The following is an 18,799-nucleotide window of genomic DNA, read 5'->3' on the forward strand; positions in this document are numbered from 1 at the left end:
GGCCAGCTGCAGTAGCTGCTAATATTAACCATGAGTCATTAAGCTTGGAGGAGGAGGGGGACTGGGAGGGAGCTGGGAGCTTCTGGAAACCTGGTAACAACTATAAAAGCAAAGGGCCAGAGTCAGTGCAGGCATTAGATTAAGAAGAAACATATCGAGGGAAACACTGCCACAAAGGAAACTACTCAAGGAGACTCTGCTGAGATCATTCAACATCTTCCAGCAACAGAGAAGCTCATCACTTAAAGTAAGTAGCAATTAATTATCCCATTATGGTTAAATTAGTTTGAATGGAAATCAGTGCAGACTTCTGTGATAGTGATGGGTTCATCCTCAGATATTGTTTTCATCTACTTACATGTACTAATGTATCAATTCTGCTTCATATTATGTCTTTATTAATGATCAAAGAAAAATTAAAGAAACAGCTGAATTTGAATATCTTATTATAGAAAAGGTGTTAAGATTATTTCAAGCAATTTTGCATATATAAAAGTCTGATTTAGGGAATACATAATTAAATTGATATGGTTGAAATTCTATTTCATTATTATATAACATCTAAATATTTCATATTTGTTTATATTTTTTGTGGTAGAGCGATTCAATTATATTAAACTTGTGCCATCAAACATTACATAACTAATGATAAAAAGGTTTTTTAACCAGTGTTTCCTTAATTTTAACCATACATTTTTGTCAGATAATTAGATCTGGGTTCCCATGATAATGGAAAATTTGGAATAGTCATAGAATTTCACAATCTCATTTTCCATGCCTGGACAAGTTATAGAGTTAGTTAAAATCATTAAAAGTTTTGGGAAAGTCATGGAAATTTGTTGTGTATAATAAAATGAATTGTTACAGTATTCCTCACTGAATAACCTATCGCATAATGCTACAAACATAACCAACTGTTAGAGACTGGAAAAGGTTGCTGTTTAGTTTTCATACAATAATTAACATTTGGAGTAAAGTTCACAATACAGTTTTGTCCATGTTATATGTTTTGAATAGTCAGTAACTTTTATTACAGTGAAGTCATGAAAAAGTTTGAAATTGTGTCCATGAAAATGAGTTGGAACCCTGTTAGATGGACAAAAATCTTAGCACTAGAAACATTTTAACCATTTTACTGACATCAGTAATCTATGTGATTTTATTTAACTGCAGTGATAAGGGCTTTCATGTGTAGCTTTAGAAAATTAAAATGTGATTTTCCCCTTTTTCCCCAGGAACTCTAGAAAAACAATCAAAATGTCATCAGCAAAGGGAGTATCTATTGGCATTGATCTGGGCACCACCTATTCTTGTGTGGGGGTTTTCCAGCATGGCAAAGTGGAGATAATCGCCAACGATCAGGGCAACAGGACCACCCCCAGTTACGTGGCCTTTACCGACACAGAAAGGCTCATTGGAGACGCTGCCAAAAACCAAGTTGCCATGAACCCCACCAACACAATCTTTGACGCCAAACGACTGATCGGAAGGAAGTTTAACGATTCCATTGTCCAGTCTGACATGAAACTCTGGCCTTTCAAGGTGATCAACGATAATGGAAAGCCCAAAGTCCAGGTGGAGTACAAAGGAGAGATCAAAGCCTTTTACCCAGAGGAAATTTCCTCCATGGTCTTGGTTAAAATGAAGGAGATCGCTGAAGCCTACCTGGGACAGAGGGTGTCAAACGCAGTCATCACAGTCCCAGCTTATTTCAACGACTCCCAGAGGCAAGCCACCAAAGACGCTGGAGTGATCTCTGGACTGAACATTCTCAGGATCATCAACGAGCCCACAGCAGCAGCCATCGCCTATGGCCTGGATAAAGGTAAAAAACGGGAGCGCAATGTGCTCATCTTTGATCTTGGTGGAGGCACCTTCGACGTTTCCATCCTGACTATCGAGGACGGCATCTTTGAGGTTAAAGCCACTGCAGGAGACACACACCTTGGTGGAGAGGACTTTGACAACAGGATGGTCAACCACTTTGTAGAGGAATTTAAGAGAAAACACAAGAAGGACATCAGCCAAAACAAGCGAGCAGTGAGGAGACTGCGTACAGCTTGTGAGAGAGCAAAGAGGACCTTGTCCTCCAGCAGCCAAGCCAGCCTTGAGATCGACTCTCTGTTTGAGGGTATTGACTTCTACACCTCAATCACAAGGGCTCGATTCGAGGAGCTAAACTCAGAGCTCTTTAGGGGAACACTGGAGCCAGTCGAGAAGGCCCTGCAGGATTCCAAGATGGATAAGTCCAAGATCCATGAAATTGTCCTGGTTGGTGGCTCCACAAGAATTCCCAAAATCCAGAAGCTCTTGCAGGACTTTTTTAATGGCAGAGAACTTAACAAAAGTATTAATCCAGATGAAGCCGTGGCTTACGGTGCAGCAGTCCAGGCTGCTATCCTCATGGGCGACACTTCAGAGAACGTCCAAGATTTGCTGCTGCTGGACGTAGCTCCCTTGTCTCTGGGCATTGAGACTGCAGGTGGAGTTATGACTCCTCTAATCAAACGAAACACCACCATCCCCTCCAAGCAGACCCAGATCTTTTCCACATATTCGGACAATCAGCCAGGTGTGCTGATTCAGGTGTATGAGGGTGAGAGAGCCATGACCAAGGACAACAACCTCTTGGGCAAGTTTGAGCTCACAGGTATCCCTCCTGCTCCCCGAGGTGTACCACAGGTGGAGGTCACATTCGACATCGATGCCAATGGCATTCTGAATGTGTCCGCCATCGACAAAAGCACCGGCAAAGAAAACAAAATCACCATCACCAACGACAAAGGCCGCCTCAGCAAAGAGGAGATAGAGCGGATGGTGCAGGACTCGGAAAAGTACAAGGCCGAGGACGACATGCAGAGAGAGAAGATTGCAGCAAAGAACTCGCTTGAGTCATACGCCTACCACATGAAGAGCAGTGTCGAGGACGAGAATATGAAAGGAAAGATTAGCGAGGAGGACAAAAAGAAGGTCATTGACAAGTGCAACCAGACGATCTCCTGGCTGGAGAGCAACCAGCTGGCAGAGAAAGACGAATACGAGCATCAGCAGAACGAACTAGAGAAGGTGTGTAAGCCAGTTGTGACCAAGTTGTACCAGGGAGCGGCACCATCAGGAGGTTGTGGCAGCCAGGCAGGAGGCAGCTCCAAGGGCCCCACTATTGAGGAAGTGGACTAAAACCACAGGCATTTAAAGGAATACTTTGGCCATATCACTGTTGTTTGGTACCACAAATGATGTACTATCACTGTTCATTTATTGATTTGTCATAATAAAAAAATACTTTAAAAAATATAACTGTCTTTAATTTGTTTTTTATAACGCACAATTTACAATTTTGTATATGTTGACCTACTGTAAGGGTTATTCCAGTCTGAAACTTGCATAACTTTGTAACTTGTAACTATAAACCATAAATAGACTGACCTTTTCTCTATTTAAAAAGTGAGCATCGGTAACTAGTGTTTATTTTTGAGGCTCTACAAATTACACTATTATTTATCTTAGGGCTTACTTCTTAGAAGATCTGGTGCTCATCAAACTCACTCTGCAGACTGCTTTGGGCTGCTGGTTCCACTATTCTTAATTTAAAAAGTTTTCTCTCAGATATGTTGCGCCAGTCTCCAGGAATAATGTATAGAGTTTTATACTTGATGCTGTGGATACTGAGCAAATAAAATAAAAAAATAAAACAAACAAACAAAAACTACTAAAAGGGGATATTTCTAGTAAAGATGCTGGATTGCTATGTTCCCCATACTTCTATTTCAACCCATTTCTTTGACTGTGGTCTTCATGGTAGCCCATATTAAAAGTACCAAGCTATTTTTAAAACACAACATTTTATGTAGATGTCCCTTTTTTTTGATTGATTGGAGTTTACTTTTAGGTATTTCACTTATATGCCCATTTCGACATAAATACCAGTATATATTTCCAGTAGAAAATATTTTACTTCTTACCACACTTGATGTATCTCAGAACTTATTTTGCAAATGAAAGGCTCTGCAAACCCACACCGGAGCTGTCAATCATCTGGCTAATTAGACCTCTAGTGTAAATTAGCTGAAGGTATGCTGGGTATTATGAGATGCCACCAAGCTGTTTAGACTGGTAAGAGGAGGGGGAGATACACTGTCAGTCAAGAACAGTTTGTAAGTACAGTACACACACACGCACACACACACACGCACACACACACACACACACACACACACACATACAGTATATACACACACACACACACACACACACACACACACACACATATACACATATATATATACACATATATAGTCCACTTGTTCTTTTACTTTCAGTAAACTGACTTACAGTATTTTTTTATGATATCTTAATATTTACATTCATTAATAAAGCATTAGTGTACCTTTTTTGTATAGGAGTGCAGCAATGTTTTTATTTTTCAATGATATTATTTTATGCATTCTCAAAACCAAACCTGCCGCCTACATAACCCACAATGCAAGTCGACCGCCTACAGTTGAGTCGTCACATTTTCAGGTGTATTTGTAGCTGCTAAGGTAGCCTCGGGCTGTGAGAATACGACCAACCCAAAGAAGTCTGGTAAGATAACTTCTTTCTTACTCAAAACCCACATATGTTTTATTTTTTCATTTTCAGACTCGTTGTCTCCAGACACGACCATTTATCAGACTTTACACGGCTCCTTCAGGGGCCACAAACTTTGTACAAGTTTTTTTTTGCAGTAAGCTAGTAGCCTAACATTAGCCTAACGTTACTCCCAAACACCTGTAAACAGGCTTCAGTGAGTGTTTGATGCGTAAAACCAGTTATTTCTAACAGTCAGTTGTAACGGAGATTTGAATTTGTTCATTTATTTATTCTATCGTTAATCAGCTGAGCACTTTTTACCCCATTGTTAGCCAAACTGAAGGGTGACATTTGACCAGCTTTACAGGACAACCAAAACAGCAACACATTAGACAATTCTTTGCCCTGACTTAATTTATTTTAATCTTTAATATTAAAACTCAATGGCTTAATCATGTAACTGACAATAAACATGATGAACAAATTTTGACATTTATTGGAAAAACATATAAGCTCTTTTTTTAACTGAATAAGTGCCAAAGGTGGGACCAGGTCTGTGTTTTGCTAGTCACAAGTAAATCTCGAGTCTGAGCACTCAAGTCAAGATCAACAAGTCCAGAGTTAAGTCCCAAGTCACGGTGGACAAGTCCAAAGTTCGCAACTTTGAGTTTTGAGGCCTAAAAAAGTCATAATGTGCTCTCTGCCCAATGTTATACCAGAGTAGGCTAATACATTAAACTTGCTAAAATGATGAATGCTTTCTAAAGCCTGTATTTACTCATCAAAACAAGTTTGTCCAAACAAGTGCAACTAAACATAATAATAAAAAAAGTTGTACTGACATTGCACTTTCATGTGGCACTATTAACCAGTACCACAACAGAATTACTTTTGTATGTTTCTGTCCTGTCTTGTTGTATTTAATTCATCTCATATTGCAAAAATGGCCACAACTTTCTCCACCCCACATTGTATTGGGAGAGGTATTAAGTATTTTTATGTCAAAAGGCTCAAGTCCAAGTGGAGTCATGAGTCATTGGAATAAAGTCCATGCCGTAGTGATCAAAATGCACATTTTAGAGTTGCCTTTTATTGAGAACATCCCAAGGCACAGCTGTGTAGTGTTGATGCTCTTTATTTTAATTTAATTTTATTTATTTGAAAATTTTATTTGAACATGGACCATCAAATAAAAACAAAAAATAATGCAAACAAAAAAACAACAAACAGCAACAAAGGATGTGAAAAGTTTAACAAAAACAGTCCATGCCCATCTTGATATGCCGCACTTATCAGGTGGATTGACTGTCTTGGACAAAGAGATAAAGAGAAACCGATTTTAAGAAATTTGTGATGAAAATTTGAGAGAAATATAGATAGTGAATGCTTGAAAATGTTCTTTAATTTCTAAATTGAAGCACAAACAAAAGTGTTGTTTTTAAATTTGTGTTTAGTTTATATAACTCATTTTTGCCCCAAATTTCACTCATTCCCCTTTTATTCTCATCGGTCTTAATTCTCTGCGTCTGAATGATTCATTGAACAGGCTGATCATGTTGTCACTGAAGGATCCACTAGGTGGCAGTATTAGTTTGTGCAGAAACATGACTCCAAACACACTGGAGGCTGCAAAGCTACTTGTTGGATCACATTTTGTAGCTGCTCGATAATAAAAACGAATCATGGGCTGCTCATGGAAATGACAGTAAAATCACAGCTGGATCTTTCAGTTGACCTGCTGTTGAAGGTTGAGGCTAACATTAATCTTAATATACACTTTGACGAAATGGCCTAATTTAAATTGTTAGTCTGTGTAGTTGTCATGCAATGAGACAGCAAATATTCAGCACAGTGATGTCCTTTTTTTCTCTATAGTGGATTTTTCTGTGTAGAGGTACCAGTGCTTCAGTCAGTGTTTGCAAGACCAGTATGTCACTTACCTTGTCACATGCAGAGTTGGACTTATGAATAACTGTGCAACAATCCCTTGCAATGAAAAATGGGGATGCAAGATAATATCGGCATGTCTTGAGTATCAGCAGATATTGGTTTAAAAAGGAAATTTCGGTTGCTGGTTTCTGATGATATTTTTTTATTGACAAAATGTACTAAACATCAACACTAATTTTAATTTTTTTCCTTATTTTGCACAATGAAGGAATGTTACATTACACTGAAAAGCATTGTATTTCATGTCCATCTGCCGGTGAGCCATCATGATAAGTATGCGTAATATGATGTTTATTCTGCTACAGAAGAGACTTGATGATCACTTAATTTGGGTGGAGAAAAGTGGATTTATGGATATCGGTTATTGTCCAAATTAGTTGTTATATAATGGCATATCGGATTTAAATCCAATGTTGTGCACCCCTATTGAGAAAAGATACATTGCAATATAGAACAATTCACATTTTGGTATTTTCTCTTTTTGCTATTAGTCTTTTAAACGGCTCATACAATCTTCAGCTTTAATTTTTTATGTGATTTTATTTATTCATTTAACCACACATTGTTTTTTTTATCATGGTGCAGTCAAACTTGAATATGTAAAATATAACAGGCTACAAAATTAAATTAAAGGTTGAACATCTCTCTCATATAGCCTCATCAGCCCATCCTCTCGCTCTGATTAGAGGGAGTTGTTCAGTAATGCGCCAGCCTCCGCCAGCAACCAAAGAGTTAAACCGGGGAGCCTGTTGTTGAGCGCACCATCCAACCGGGCTGTGTCGCTAAGGGAAGACAGGCTACTTGTGGAGCAGCAACAGATCCCCACCTGGAAAACAACCCCACATCTGGCACGCGATCTGAGCGCGAAGGAATATCTCTGCGCGTTATTAAATGCGCGAGCGGACCGTTATCGAGCTTTCTTGTCTCGCGTGGAGAAGGGAAAAGTTGTCAGGAATAGTTGTGGATTTTGGCGGTGCAGAATTTGGATAAGGTTTGTCAGAAAAGCTGGTGAGGAGTGACACGTTACTTCATCCTACTGTGCGTAATTAGCCAATTTTAGGTGGAAACAGCATTGTTTTCATGAGCAGGAGATAAGTGCAACATCTAGAGGAACTGATGTAAGAAATATATTCAAGGAGAATCACATCCAGTGAGCTTGAGCACCTGCGTTTTGAGGCGTTTGCTGAGTTTTGTAACAGGTGGTTTTCACTTTGACGCTGTCTGGCTGTTATTTTCTGGATCCATGAGACGCACGGGTCAATATAATGACAGGGGTCTGAAATTAGGGCGCACTTTGCGTTAATTTTGAGATTTTTGTTCGAGTGGACAGCAGTGTGTAACCGAGACAGACGGCTTCTCAATGATAAGCTCGGTGTGTGTTTCGTCTTACCGGGGGCGCAAATCAGGCAACAAACCTCCGTCTAAATCATGTCTGAAGGAAGAGATGTGCAGAGGGGAAGACTCGGACAAAATCATCATCAACGTGGGCGGCATTCGACATGAAACCTACAAGAGCACACTGAGGACTCTGCCGGGGACCCGCCTGGCATGGCTGGCAGACCCGGACCCGCAGGTCAGCTCTGACTCGGACGCTGCGCCCCCGAGTGCCGAGTTCTTCTTCGACAGGCACCCGGGCATCTTCGCCTACGTGCTGAACTATTACCGGACTGGCAAGCTGCACTGCCCGGCGGATGTCTGCGGACCGCTCTTCGAGGAGGAGCTGGCGTTTTGGGGGATCGACGAGACCGACGTGGAGCCGTGCTGCTGGATGACTTACCGGCAGCACCGGGACGCGGAGGAGGCCCTGGAGACGTTTGAGCCGCCGGACCCAGAGGACACGGACGACGACAAAGAGATGCCGAGGCGGTTTGGCATCGAGGACTGTCCGGACAGGTCGAGGGGCTGCTGTGAAGTTTGGCAGCCGAAGATCTGGGCCTTGTTCGACGACCCGTACTCGTCCAGAGCAGCCAGGGTGAGTCCATCAGCTGTTTTGTCCTCTGAGCTCTTTAATGTGCGCATGCAACTGAGACCATTAAACCTGCAAGATATTTAACATTTAGGGGACAGAAAGGCGCATATGTCCTAATCAACAGGTGTTCCTGTACTCTAAAATCTGAGTGATTGTTCGATTTGGTTGATTCTACTTTAAAAAAATCTAGAAAACGCATTGCCTTGACAAATGTAAGTATATATAACTTTTGATCTTCATTTACAGTACTGTGCAAAACTCACAGGTTAACTTAAACTTTGTTATTTTAGCAAGCTTATAATGATCATGCATATAGTATCTCTTTACTAAAACACAACCGGAACATCAAGGAAATATGTATACAGTGTTAAAAACACAAATATTTCAGAAAAAAAACAACTTCAACCGGCTTAAGATGCAAATATTTAGTGTGACCTCCCTTCTTACTAAGCATGTCTTGAACTCTCTTGGGCAGATAAAATGAGATTTACAATGATAATCTTTTGTTGTATTAATACCAGGTTGCATTCAAGACATGTCCAAAGCTCAATATTTATTGTTTGAGTCACCTTCGGTTATGGTTGTATGATTCCACATTCAATATTGACTATATAAAGAGAGAGAGATGAAACAAATGTATGGTGGCCTAAGACTGGCAATCCATTTCAAGGATTATTTCAAGCAAGATCAACTTGTCAGATTTTACAGTGTGCAAAGTTCAGCCAATCAGGTTAACCTTATTTCTCCAGTATAATTGACTCAGTATTAATACTGCTCTCTGTGTCCTGCTGAGTACGTCCAATCAATACAGGAAATAATAGGCAAGGCAAGTATATAGCACATTCAGTAACTAGGCAAGTCAAAGTACTCCACATTAGTGATGTCACAATACTGGATTTTGTGACTTTGATACAATATTTTGAAAGAATCAATACTTGTTACCATCTTTGTTGCCACAACAACGTATTATTCCTTCAGTGATATGTTACTGTTTTGATGTTTAGCTGTCAAATCTGAACATGATCAGGTAAGTGTAGAAAACTTATTAAGATTCAGTTTAAGATCCTGGCAACACCAACATCCACGTGACTGTGACTTTTAATTCTACATGCATGCTGGATTTCCTGCAGTTTCAAACATGTCTGAAGTTTCTGGCAGGTTTAGTTTAGGCTTAATGTGGTTCTTTATACAGAAACAATTTTTTTTTAGAACATGTCTGCTTTCTGGCTACAGTTCATTTCTTCACATCTGACTGTTTCCAGGAACAGACGTAGACTCACCCACGCATCTACCAGGGACTGAATTTCCACATCCTAAAAAGAGAAACACAAGAACACCCTCTTTATCACTTTGACTTGCTCACTTTTTTATCAACAGAAAACATCGAGCACAAACTAATTTATTTGAGTTGGTTTAAAAAGCACATAGTTAGTGGCTCTCTGTGTTGTTAATGTACCACAGATCCATTAAAAACATAAATGACTGATTTTGTGAATTCTGATGAGAGAAAAGTGATGAAACAAACTGAATACAAACTGATATTAGCACCAACCTGTGCTTCCACCTTGTGATTTTCCACCTAGAAGATATGTAATTATTTTTATTGTGCTACAAGATTAAAACACAAAAGCAGTCCTCCCACAAATAGCTCCTGCAGTCGTACCGAAATCTCTACCTGTGCACACATTTCTACCATTGCATCGTATATTGCCCAAAGTTAAACCCCAGACAGGTCTAACTTGCTGTTAGACCTCTTATAAACAAACTGGTCAAATCCAAATAGATGTACAGTATTTGGGGTTTGGGAGGGGTAATACAGAGGTAAGAAATACTGTCAACACCAATCACAGAAAAAGAGCACTAAAATTCAATCGAGGCCCTCTGAAACAAGTAATCAGTTCAAAATTAAGTTAATGACCAACAAAAATTGTGAAAAGTTATGATCTATCAGACTTATAAAACAATGTAAAGTATTTTTTTGTGACTGTCACTCCACACATTTGTTGTTTGGCTATAAACTAACTACACCACAGTCGCATAACTTAACATTCCTACTACAGCCAGGCTGTAAAGCCGTGTTCGGCATGATAACATTCTGCTGTCACAGTATTTACTGACATATTTTATATTGTAGAACAAAACATGAAAGTCTCTTAAGCTTAAGCTGACCTTATTTCAGGCATCTAACCAAAAACCCATTAAATAAATCCTCAGACTTTGAGATGAGGGAACTAGAGGTGCTGAAATGCTAACTCATTTCTGGTTTTTGGGACTTATTCCAGCATTACTGTTTCCTCACATTTAGGAAGCATGGAATTACTAAAAAATACTTAATAGTTGCCAATTAATTTTTAGGTTTTTTTTCAACATAACTAATTGCTGCAGCTAGTTGTACTTAGACACAATAACAAATGTTTTATTCAGCTCTGACTTAATGCAGATAATACCTTTTTTCTTTCGTTTCATGTAAATAGCAGATTTTTTTGTTCTCACTTAAATATATGTTATGAAATTGTGCTAAAATGCTGAAAATAGAGAAAATGCTGTTTCATGGCAAAAATACAGTGCAGCTGAAGTGTTCCCACACATCCTGTTCAGGGTCTGCACTCAGAGGTCCTCAAAACACGAGTGTTTGAAAGGCTGCAGCAGTGTACATCCATGTACAGTAAATCCTGCTGTATATTAAACTGAAGCATGGGGTCCAATTGGCAGAAATAAATGCATCATCCATTTATCACAACTTAGAGAATCTTGATTGACAATGTGGAGAAAAACACCACTGCTCTAATATTAGCTTCTTTTTGCTCGTTTGTATATATTTTATTCAAAGACTGTCATCATGTCACAACTTGTTTCGCATGTATTCATGATTTTAACATACATGACCACCCCAAAAATCTAATTTTATTACAGTGAAAATGATATACTCCTATTTGGTTCATCAATAAAATAAATGATTTTGTTGTAAATTAAAATGAATTTGCCCTCATGTCGTCCACAGGGAATATCAGCCTTTTGTAAGCATCTGAAAGTGTGCTTTGCCTAATGGCTTTGCAACAAAAGCAGCAGAGTGCCTAATGAAGTAAACATGGAACCACGTATCGAGTGTCACTATAGCAGGAGTTGTCAGGCAGAGGGCCAGGAGCTTTCATCAGTCAAAAAAGAAAAATACATTTAGTCCAGAAAGAGCAAGGATGATGCTCACTCTAATTTCTGTTTACCCATTTGTGTTTGAGCTGAATGGTCTATTCAGGGGCTCCTGCAGTGTTGCAGAACTACAGTGCTCTTATTGCATGTCAGTCACAATACAAATAGTCGTATTTTTTTAGCCTCTCGTCCAGGTGGCATTTGCAGGCTGTCACTGCAGAACAGCTGACATCTCTGAGTCACAGCCGCCATCTGAGGATGACCGCGCTGTGCCTGCCAGTTCATCACGCCCGTCTCTCACCACTCAATATTTGTAAATGAATCAATCAGGATCTGGGAAGTTCTGCTTCAAAACCGCAGTGTGGATTTGAATCTGGAAGTGTGTTGTAAGAATTAGTGCGGGCGCTTTCATATTGACCTGGTCATAATGTTCTCTGTCCATTTCCGCTTCAGATGGTCCATGTATGCATGTCGGCTCTGTGTGCATTCTGAGAGGATGCAGAGTGCATTTTGAGGGACTCACGTTACCTTTATGGCCTTTATATTTCAAAGAGCCTCTGAGCTCATCTCAGGTAATGTAATTCTTGAATGCCGGAGGGAAGTTAATCTGTCCATCATTTCGGCCACATCCTCCTCACCATCAACCAAGACTGGAGGTGCAGCTCTGCGGAGGTTTGCACAGGAAGCCTTTATTCTGATGATGGCACCAAGCTCAAATCAAAGAAGTGAGAGGAACATATGGAGCTGCTTATACAGAAGGTACTAGAACAGTAATGGTGCTTTACAGCATGTTAGATTTTACATGAATCACTGGCTGTAAGATTCAAGTGCTGAGGCTATATTCACATCAGATGAATTTTGTAAGTCCTCGTTGGCGATGCTCTGCGCCATTGAATTAATGGTGATCCTCTGAATTTTCCTCTAGTAATTGACATGTCATGAGGTTGACATTTGTGGTTTTGATGTACTAACATGCCAAACAAAGAGGGTGGCTGCTAAACATCATCATGTTAACATTGTCACTGTAAACATGTTCGCACACATGTAAGTATTCAGTGCCAAAATCACAGAGCCATTTAGCCTGACATAACTAGGTTTATGTGTCCAAGGGTGTGCAAGTCAAAAATGATGTCATTATAGTGTTTCCCAAAGAGTGTTAGTGTATGTGGCGGTAGCTGTCGGGGTGGTGGTGGGGGTTTTGTTTCTTAATTTCTTCTATTTTTTTGGCATCTTTTAAATGCCAGTGTGTCCCTCTGTATCATCTGTCTCTAAATTCAAATGTTTTTGTTAAACTTTTAGGGAACAGAAAGTTAAATGACCGTAATATTAAGCCATTATAATTAATATTTGTTGTGAATCTTTTGTAGTGTAGAACAACTGGCTGAAGTTTATGACTCAGAGACATCAGCAGATCTTCGTTATGATGCTTTGCCGGGCATTTTCTGCAGCTATTATCATATCTGTCTTGTTCATGGGCTTGTTGACTTCAGTCTGGACTCCACAAGTGAAACTGGTGATCAGATACATTGAGATCAAGTGAATGACTTTGCCTGTCTTTTGTGTTTGGCCTGAAAACCACTATGGATGACCACTTACCCGTTGCACTGATCCTGCATTGGTCGCTGCATTGGTCCTAAATAGTCCTAAAAAATATTTAAAGGGGTGCAATTTCTAATGTTCCCCAAATATGAACATGAGCACTCTCAAATGCCTTCAAAGCTGAAAGCTACACTGTTGACCTCATAGTGATCGTTTCACTTTTTTAACCAAACTACTAGAGCATGGAACCAAAACAATAAAAACACATTATCATTAACAATAGAAATTAGGAGGAAACAAACATGTTCTTTCAGTTTAAACACCCACAGAGCTCCATGACTCTGATAGAGTATGAGGATTTGTAATCTCAGTTTCATTACATGTGACAATTAGTCTCAAACCTAGACATTATTAACATTAAACTCAGACTAGATAACTTCCCCATGTGCAATATTTCATTAATTTCACTGTGCTGCTGCCTGTAATTAATCACCGCTGTGGTAATGGGCTGCAACTTGTTATCAGTGGTGAGCAATTAAAACTGCCTTTCCCACAGAAAGAGCAACGTATTTTATCCCACGTAGGGCAAGAAATCAATTTGTCTCTGTTGTGAGACCGAGGGATTGACTGATGTGGGATTCTTGAGGTCTGATGCATTTTATCTGGAGTCTTAATTTCCAATAACCTATCTGTTTGGCAGTATAAAATGCGTTTTTTTGTTTAACTTGGTCAGATTTTACATTAAAGTTTTGTATACATTTCTTACATTTCTTCTTTTTTGACATTTACATTGAGACTTATTAACCAGATTAGAAGAACTGGCAGGATTTTTGTTAGTTTATTGTCAAAATACTAGATTTTCTGATATTGATGCATGTATAAAATACTGATATTGAGTGAAAAGTCCAAAAGTCCTTTGTCTTCACTTGCAAATCAATGTCACCACATCTTCATCAAAACCTTGTTTCTTGTTTTAGGGCTGAATCAGTTAAAATTGATTTAAAACAGAAAAGATTGGTCAATATCTTTCAATACGCTCCTTTGTTCACCGCTAAATATGAAACTTCTCCTCACACGTCACATTTAGTCTTGGTGTGACACCCAGCTGATAAATAATAAAGGAGTGCTGTGTGCAGAACCTCTTATTCCTCGGGGCCCAGCTCTCATAGAGCTGACACCTTTCTCTGCTGCTCTGTGAATGGAACACAGGATTTGATTTTTCACACATCATCAAAGCAGCGAAGCCTCGTTAAGGAGACTGTGATAACACTGAATTCTCAGAGAAAGAGGCATGTAATCCTCCGTGATTATGTTGCTTGTTTATTCTGCTCGATTCCAAGCTGTTTGCTGAAAATAGATTGGCTGTGTTGCTGTGAGGTCAGCGAATGCATGACAAAGTATACACAGAGTTGCAGACTTTATTTTGCAGACGAAATAAAATCAATAAATGCACATTACAAAAAATATCATCTTACTCCCACCTAAACCAAAGAGCAATTATCAGCCGTGCGGATTGTTGGTATTTTAGCTGCAACTTAACCATCAATTGTTATTGTCTTCTTTGGCTTAAAAAAAAGGTTTGGATTTGTACTTGATAAAATAACGAATTTGATGTGGGGCATTCATAATGTATACAAATATACAAATTACAGACTATTTATCCTTTGCCAAACAGATTAAATAGTGTTTTCATCAGCTCCAAACCTCAGCAGGATTGTAGAAAGTATATTTACATTTCACAGGGAAAGAAAAACAAAAAGCTTTGTTTACTTCTCTTTTAACTTAATACATTTGCACATTTGTCAACTAAGTGTAGTCATTACTTTTACTGGCTGAATGGATTTAAAAGTCTTTGACTGATGATCAGTGCTGAAGGTTCAATTGTTATTTTTCCATATGCTGAGATTTCTTGCTCTGTTAAAAGCCTAACTAGGGACAGGCTTTGGGAACTAGCAATAGCTATAATCTCTATATGTGAGGCATCAGTTTCTACAGCTTGTCTCTAGCAGGCGGAAGTTGTGCTTTATTTATTTGCATTGTCCCTATCAAATAAACTATTTAAAACATTTTTTTTTAAAACTATCCAGCCTACTTTGTTTTGAGATATTCTTGAAGTTTCAGCACACTCTTACGCCATCAGACACACATGCAACTTTATTTTGACTGCGCATCTTTCTAGCAACTGTGTCTTTAGTCACATTTAGATTTTGACAAAATACGTTACAGCTCAAGGTTCATTTACTGTCTTTTGTAGCTGAACTTATACAGTAAATTTCAAAGTCTTCATCAGGTTGGCATATGATCAGTTGTCATGGAGATGGCTCGGTTGTCTTAAGTCACATCATAACAGCTGGACGTATACGGGGTGAGATTGTAACCTCTGTAAATGTTCAAAAATGGTCTCTGCTGTCATATGTAAATGGTCTTTCTCCGGTCGCCACTGATTCCTGAGTCCTGGTCGATGACCTTAGACCTATTATCTGTCTATGTTTCCACCACCTTAGGTTAGGTTAGGTTTCTACAAGCAGCAGATGTTGTCTCTTGTCCAGGGTCTTCACTTCCCTGATGTTGTATGTGGTGTCAAACACCACTCCAGTCTTCCCCTCAGTGGGACCACTGTCTTTAGAGCAGAGATGTAAAGGTATTAAAGTCACATAAGAGACTCACTTACACGGTTCTGGTTTTCCTCCAGTGAGGTAGATGCGCCTGTCCTGGTCTTAAAGGAATATGTTTTCCCCTCAAAACTGCCGTTTGGATATCAGTTACACACCTTGTGTTACGTTGAATTTGTAAAGAAAACATTTTTCTTGCATACCTTCAATGAATGATGAAGCCAAAAATTGAGAAAATTCCTGATGAATTCAATTCATAGGCTGCCACATTTAACAACAGCAAAACTGTCAAAACATGCACAATAATCCAAGTCTCATTTACCATATGCTCAGTACTTCCCAAACAGCCCTTTCTGAAAGCAACTGAACTGAAAGTTAAACTTACCTATGCTCTCTTCAAAGCCAGACCACATTTACATAAACATTTCATTTTAGCTCGCTAAACACAAGAGCCTCTGGTCAACAACTGCCTCAGTCACTTAGCTTGTTTGTTGGTTTTAGTGTGATTTGGGTTTTTTAAAAGGTAGATTTAGATTAACACAAACGTACTGAGAGGCAGCAGTCGACCAGCAACTCCCATGTTCAGTGAAGTAAAAGTACTGTTTTTGTCAGGGTAGTCTGGCTTTGAAGAGAGTATAGATGTGTTTAACTTTCAGTTCAGTTCCTTTCTGAAATGATTGTCTGTTTTGCAAGTACTGAGAGAATGATTGGATTAATGAGACTTGGATTATAATACAACACGTGTGAGAATTTATTTTGATATTGTTTTGCCTTTGTTAAATGCAGACCCCTATGAATTAGAGCCACGCAAAAAAACCAAAAAGTTTCCCTCACAAATCCAACGCAACACGAGTGAGTAATTGATATTCGAATGATCACTTGAGGGGTTTCATTTTTCCTTTAAGGATTCTCAGCATCAGCTTCTTGCTCTTGTTCTTCTCTGTGTAGGAAGGTCTTCACTACTGATATTTTATCCTGTAAGTGTTGTTTTATTGATTAGGCAGTACCCTCTCCCTGCTTCAATTCACTGACTGATAATGAAGGTAGATTAAAAATGAAAGTCACTTAACTTCAATAGCAGGAAATCACAAGTTAAAACTGCAAAAATGTATCTTGTTTTGTATCAGCTTAGATCCTCTCTGTTTTTCACTTACTGTTTGCCTGAGTATAAAGCTGTGAGAATGAATGACTTCCCCACAGACACCCAGGAGAGTCACAGCTGACAAGCTGAGTAGTGGACTTTAATTTTCCCCGTCCTCAGGTGTACTGACTTGGAATCAGTGTGACATGATAAATTTTAAGAAATCATCGCAAGTGGCTGCTCTCATTGGCTTTGCAGAGGCTGACGGCTCAGAAGGCTCCTTGTTGTGGTTTTTGCACGTAGCATGTCGGTGTTAGTAACAGAGTGTGATGCTGAACAGCTGGAGGTGATGGCTGTGGTGGGACTCCCCAGCTGCTACACACTGACGCACAGCCTGCTGCCCGTCTTGTCTCGCTCGCTCTTGCTCTGACTTTCCCAGCTGGGACTGACGGCTGTCCCCTTGGGGGGAACCTTTGCTCTGTCTGCACAGTGACACCTGATGACCTTGAATCGATGTCTCTTTGGGCACCAGTGTTTAATGCTCACAGACTATTGCATCAGAAGTATCATCATTCATATAGATCAAGCACTCTTTCAGTGGGAGATTTATCGGCTGTTTATATGTTTTATATTAACAGTTTATCAAATATTTATTTCTAATATGATTCAGAGTGATGAACTCAGATAATTATCACAGACTCTGTGGTTTCCTTCAGCTCTATGGAAATTAATTGCATCATTGAAGTCATTATTGATCTGTCTGGCCTGTAATTTTACGGTTTAGGTTTACTCTCATTGTTCTCGTTGCGTTATTATCAGTTAAAAAACCTCTAAAATCCCTCTGTGCACTACCTGCAAAGCAGCGAACTGCAGACACAGTTAGCAACTAGGTGCTGAACATATAGGACCATTTAAGAGTGAGTGTTAGACTGTTGTTTGCCATGGTGGACACAAACAAGACTACCAGTTCATGGTAATTTTACTCTGAAAACACACGTCAGTGCTGTGCTTGAAAGTCAGTCACTGCACGTTTAAGTAAATTACAGGTGAAAGTAATGTATGAACATGTAAATAAAAGGAAGGAAAGAATAAACATATTAACATACACAAACATGCAGACATATAAAAGGAGTGGAAAGAAGTGCAAACTTATTAAACCCCACCCCTTCTCCATAAGTTATTGGGGAAGAAAATTGCCACCACAAGCCGAGTGCCATCTAGTTCCATTATTTTGGAGAGACGACAGATATCTCTATGACGGATATCTCCAACACTCTGCAACTCACACCAGAACTATCTAGACTGATGAATGGTACTACAGGTAAGAGGAAAAATTTCCTTTTTGGATTTTGAGATGACTTTAGAAGTTAAATTTACAAGAACTGAAAAATAAAAAGCTCAGCGTTAACATTTGTCATAACACCAGCAGGCTCAGCAGACCAACATGGAAACACTCTGAGATGGCAAAGAGACATCATGGCAATTACTCCAACACTGACTGTGTTTAAAGTTCCCACCACTCAGCTGTAAACATGATAATGTGGTCTCCCTTTGTGTCAGGCCTTAAATAAACCATATAAATGCTGCAAGAAGTATCGAACGAGACAAACACTTACAGACATTGACACATGAAAATAAGACAACAAACAGCCAGAAAGGCATACACTTCACTAAAAACCACACAGTGCTTTAAGCGAGAGAAGTGGCTGTCATGCAGCCACCTACAAGCACACACACACACACACACAGACAGACAGACACAAGTGTGAGGTGTCGTGTTATTGCTAGACTTTCATGTTGAGCCTTTTATGAGCAGAGCAAATTGTCCTTGTGTGTGCCAGGGCCTCCGGCACCTTTCCTGCAGAGGTGCCCCTGGCTGCAGATATCCGGGTCTGTTTAGTTCTCGGATAAACAGTTTGGCATTTGGGT

At 39.5% G+C, this 18,799-nt stretch overlaps 2 protein-coding genes across 2 annotated transcripts in view; both read left to right on the plus strand.

Annotated features, from left to right (window-relative positions):
- Positions 1-127: 127 nt before the first annotated feature.
- On the plus strand, positions 128-3,294 carry hspa1b (heat shock protein family A (Hsp70) member 1B). The gene is made up of 2 exons (XM_042491247.1): positions 128-247; positions 1,236-3,294. Exon 2 carries the CDS (start codon positions 1,258-1,260, stop codon positions 3,175-3,177), a length of 1,920 nt encoding a protein of 639 aa, XP_042347181.1. The 5' UTR covers positions 128-247; positions 1,236-1,257; the 3' UTR covers positions 3,178-3,294.
- Positions 3,295-4,552: 1,258 nt separating this feature from the next.
- kcnc4 (potassium voltage-gated channel, Shaw-related subfamily, member 4) overlaps positions 4,553-18,799 on the plus strand; it is a 29,000-nt gene continuing 14,753 nt past the window's right edge. The window contains exons 1-2 of the mRNA XM_042491640.1: positions 4,553-4,584; positions 7,178-8,494. Of these exons, the coding sequence (XP_042347574.1) occupies positions 7,883-8,494 (612 nt within the window). The 5' untranslated portion in view covers positions 4,553-4,584; positions 7,178-7,882. The remainder of the gene's footprint in view (positions 4,585-7,177; positions 8,495-18,799) is intronic.

The sequence above is a fragment of the Plectropomus leopardus genome, chromosome 8 (assembly GCF_008729295.1).
Source record: "Plectropomus leopardus isolate mb chromosome 8, YSFRI_Pleo_2.0, whole genome shotgun sequence".
Classification (NCBI taxonomy): domain Eukaryota; kingdom Metazoa; phylum Chordata; class Actinopteri; order Perciformes; family Serranidae; genus Plectropomus; species Plectropomus leopardus.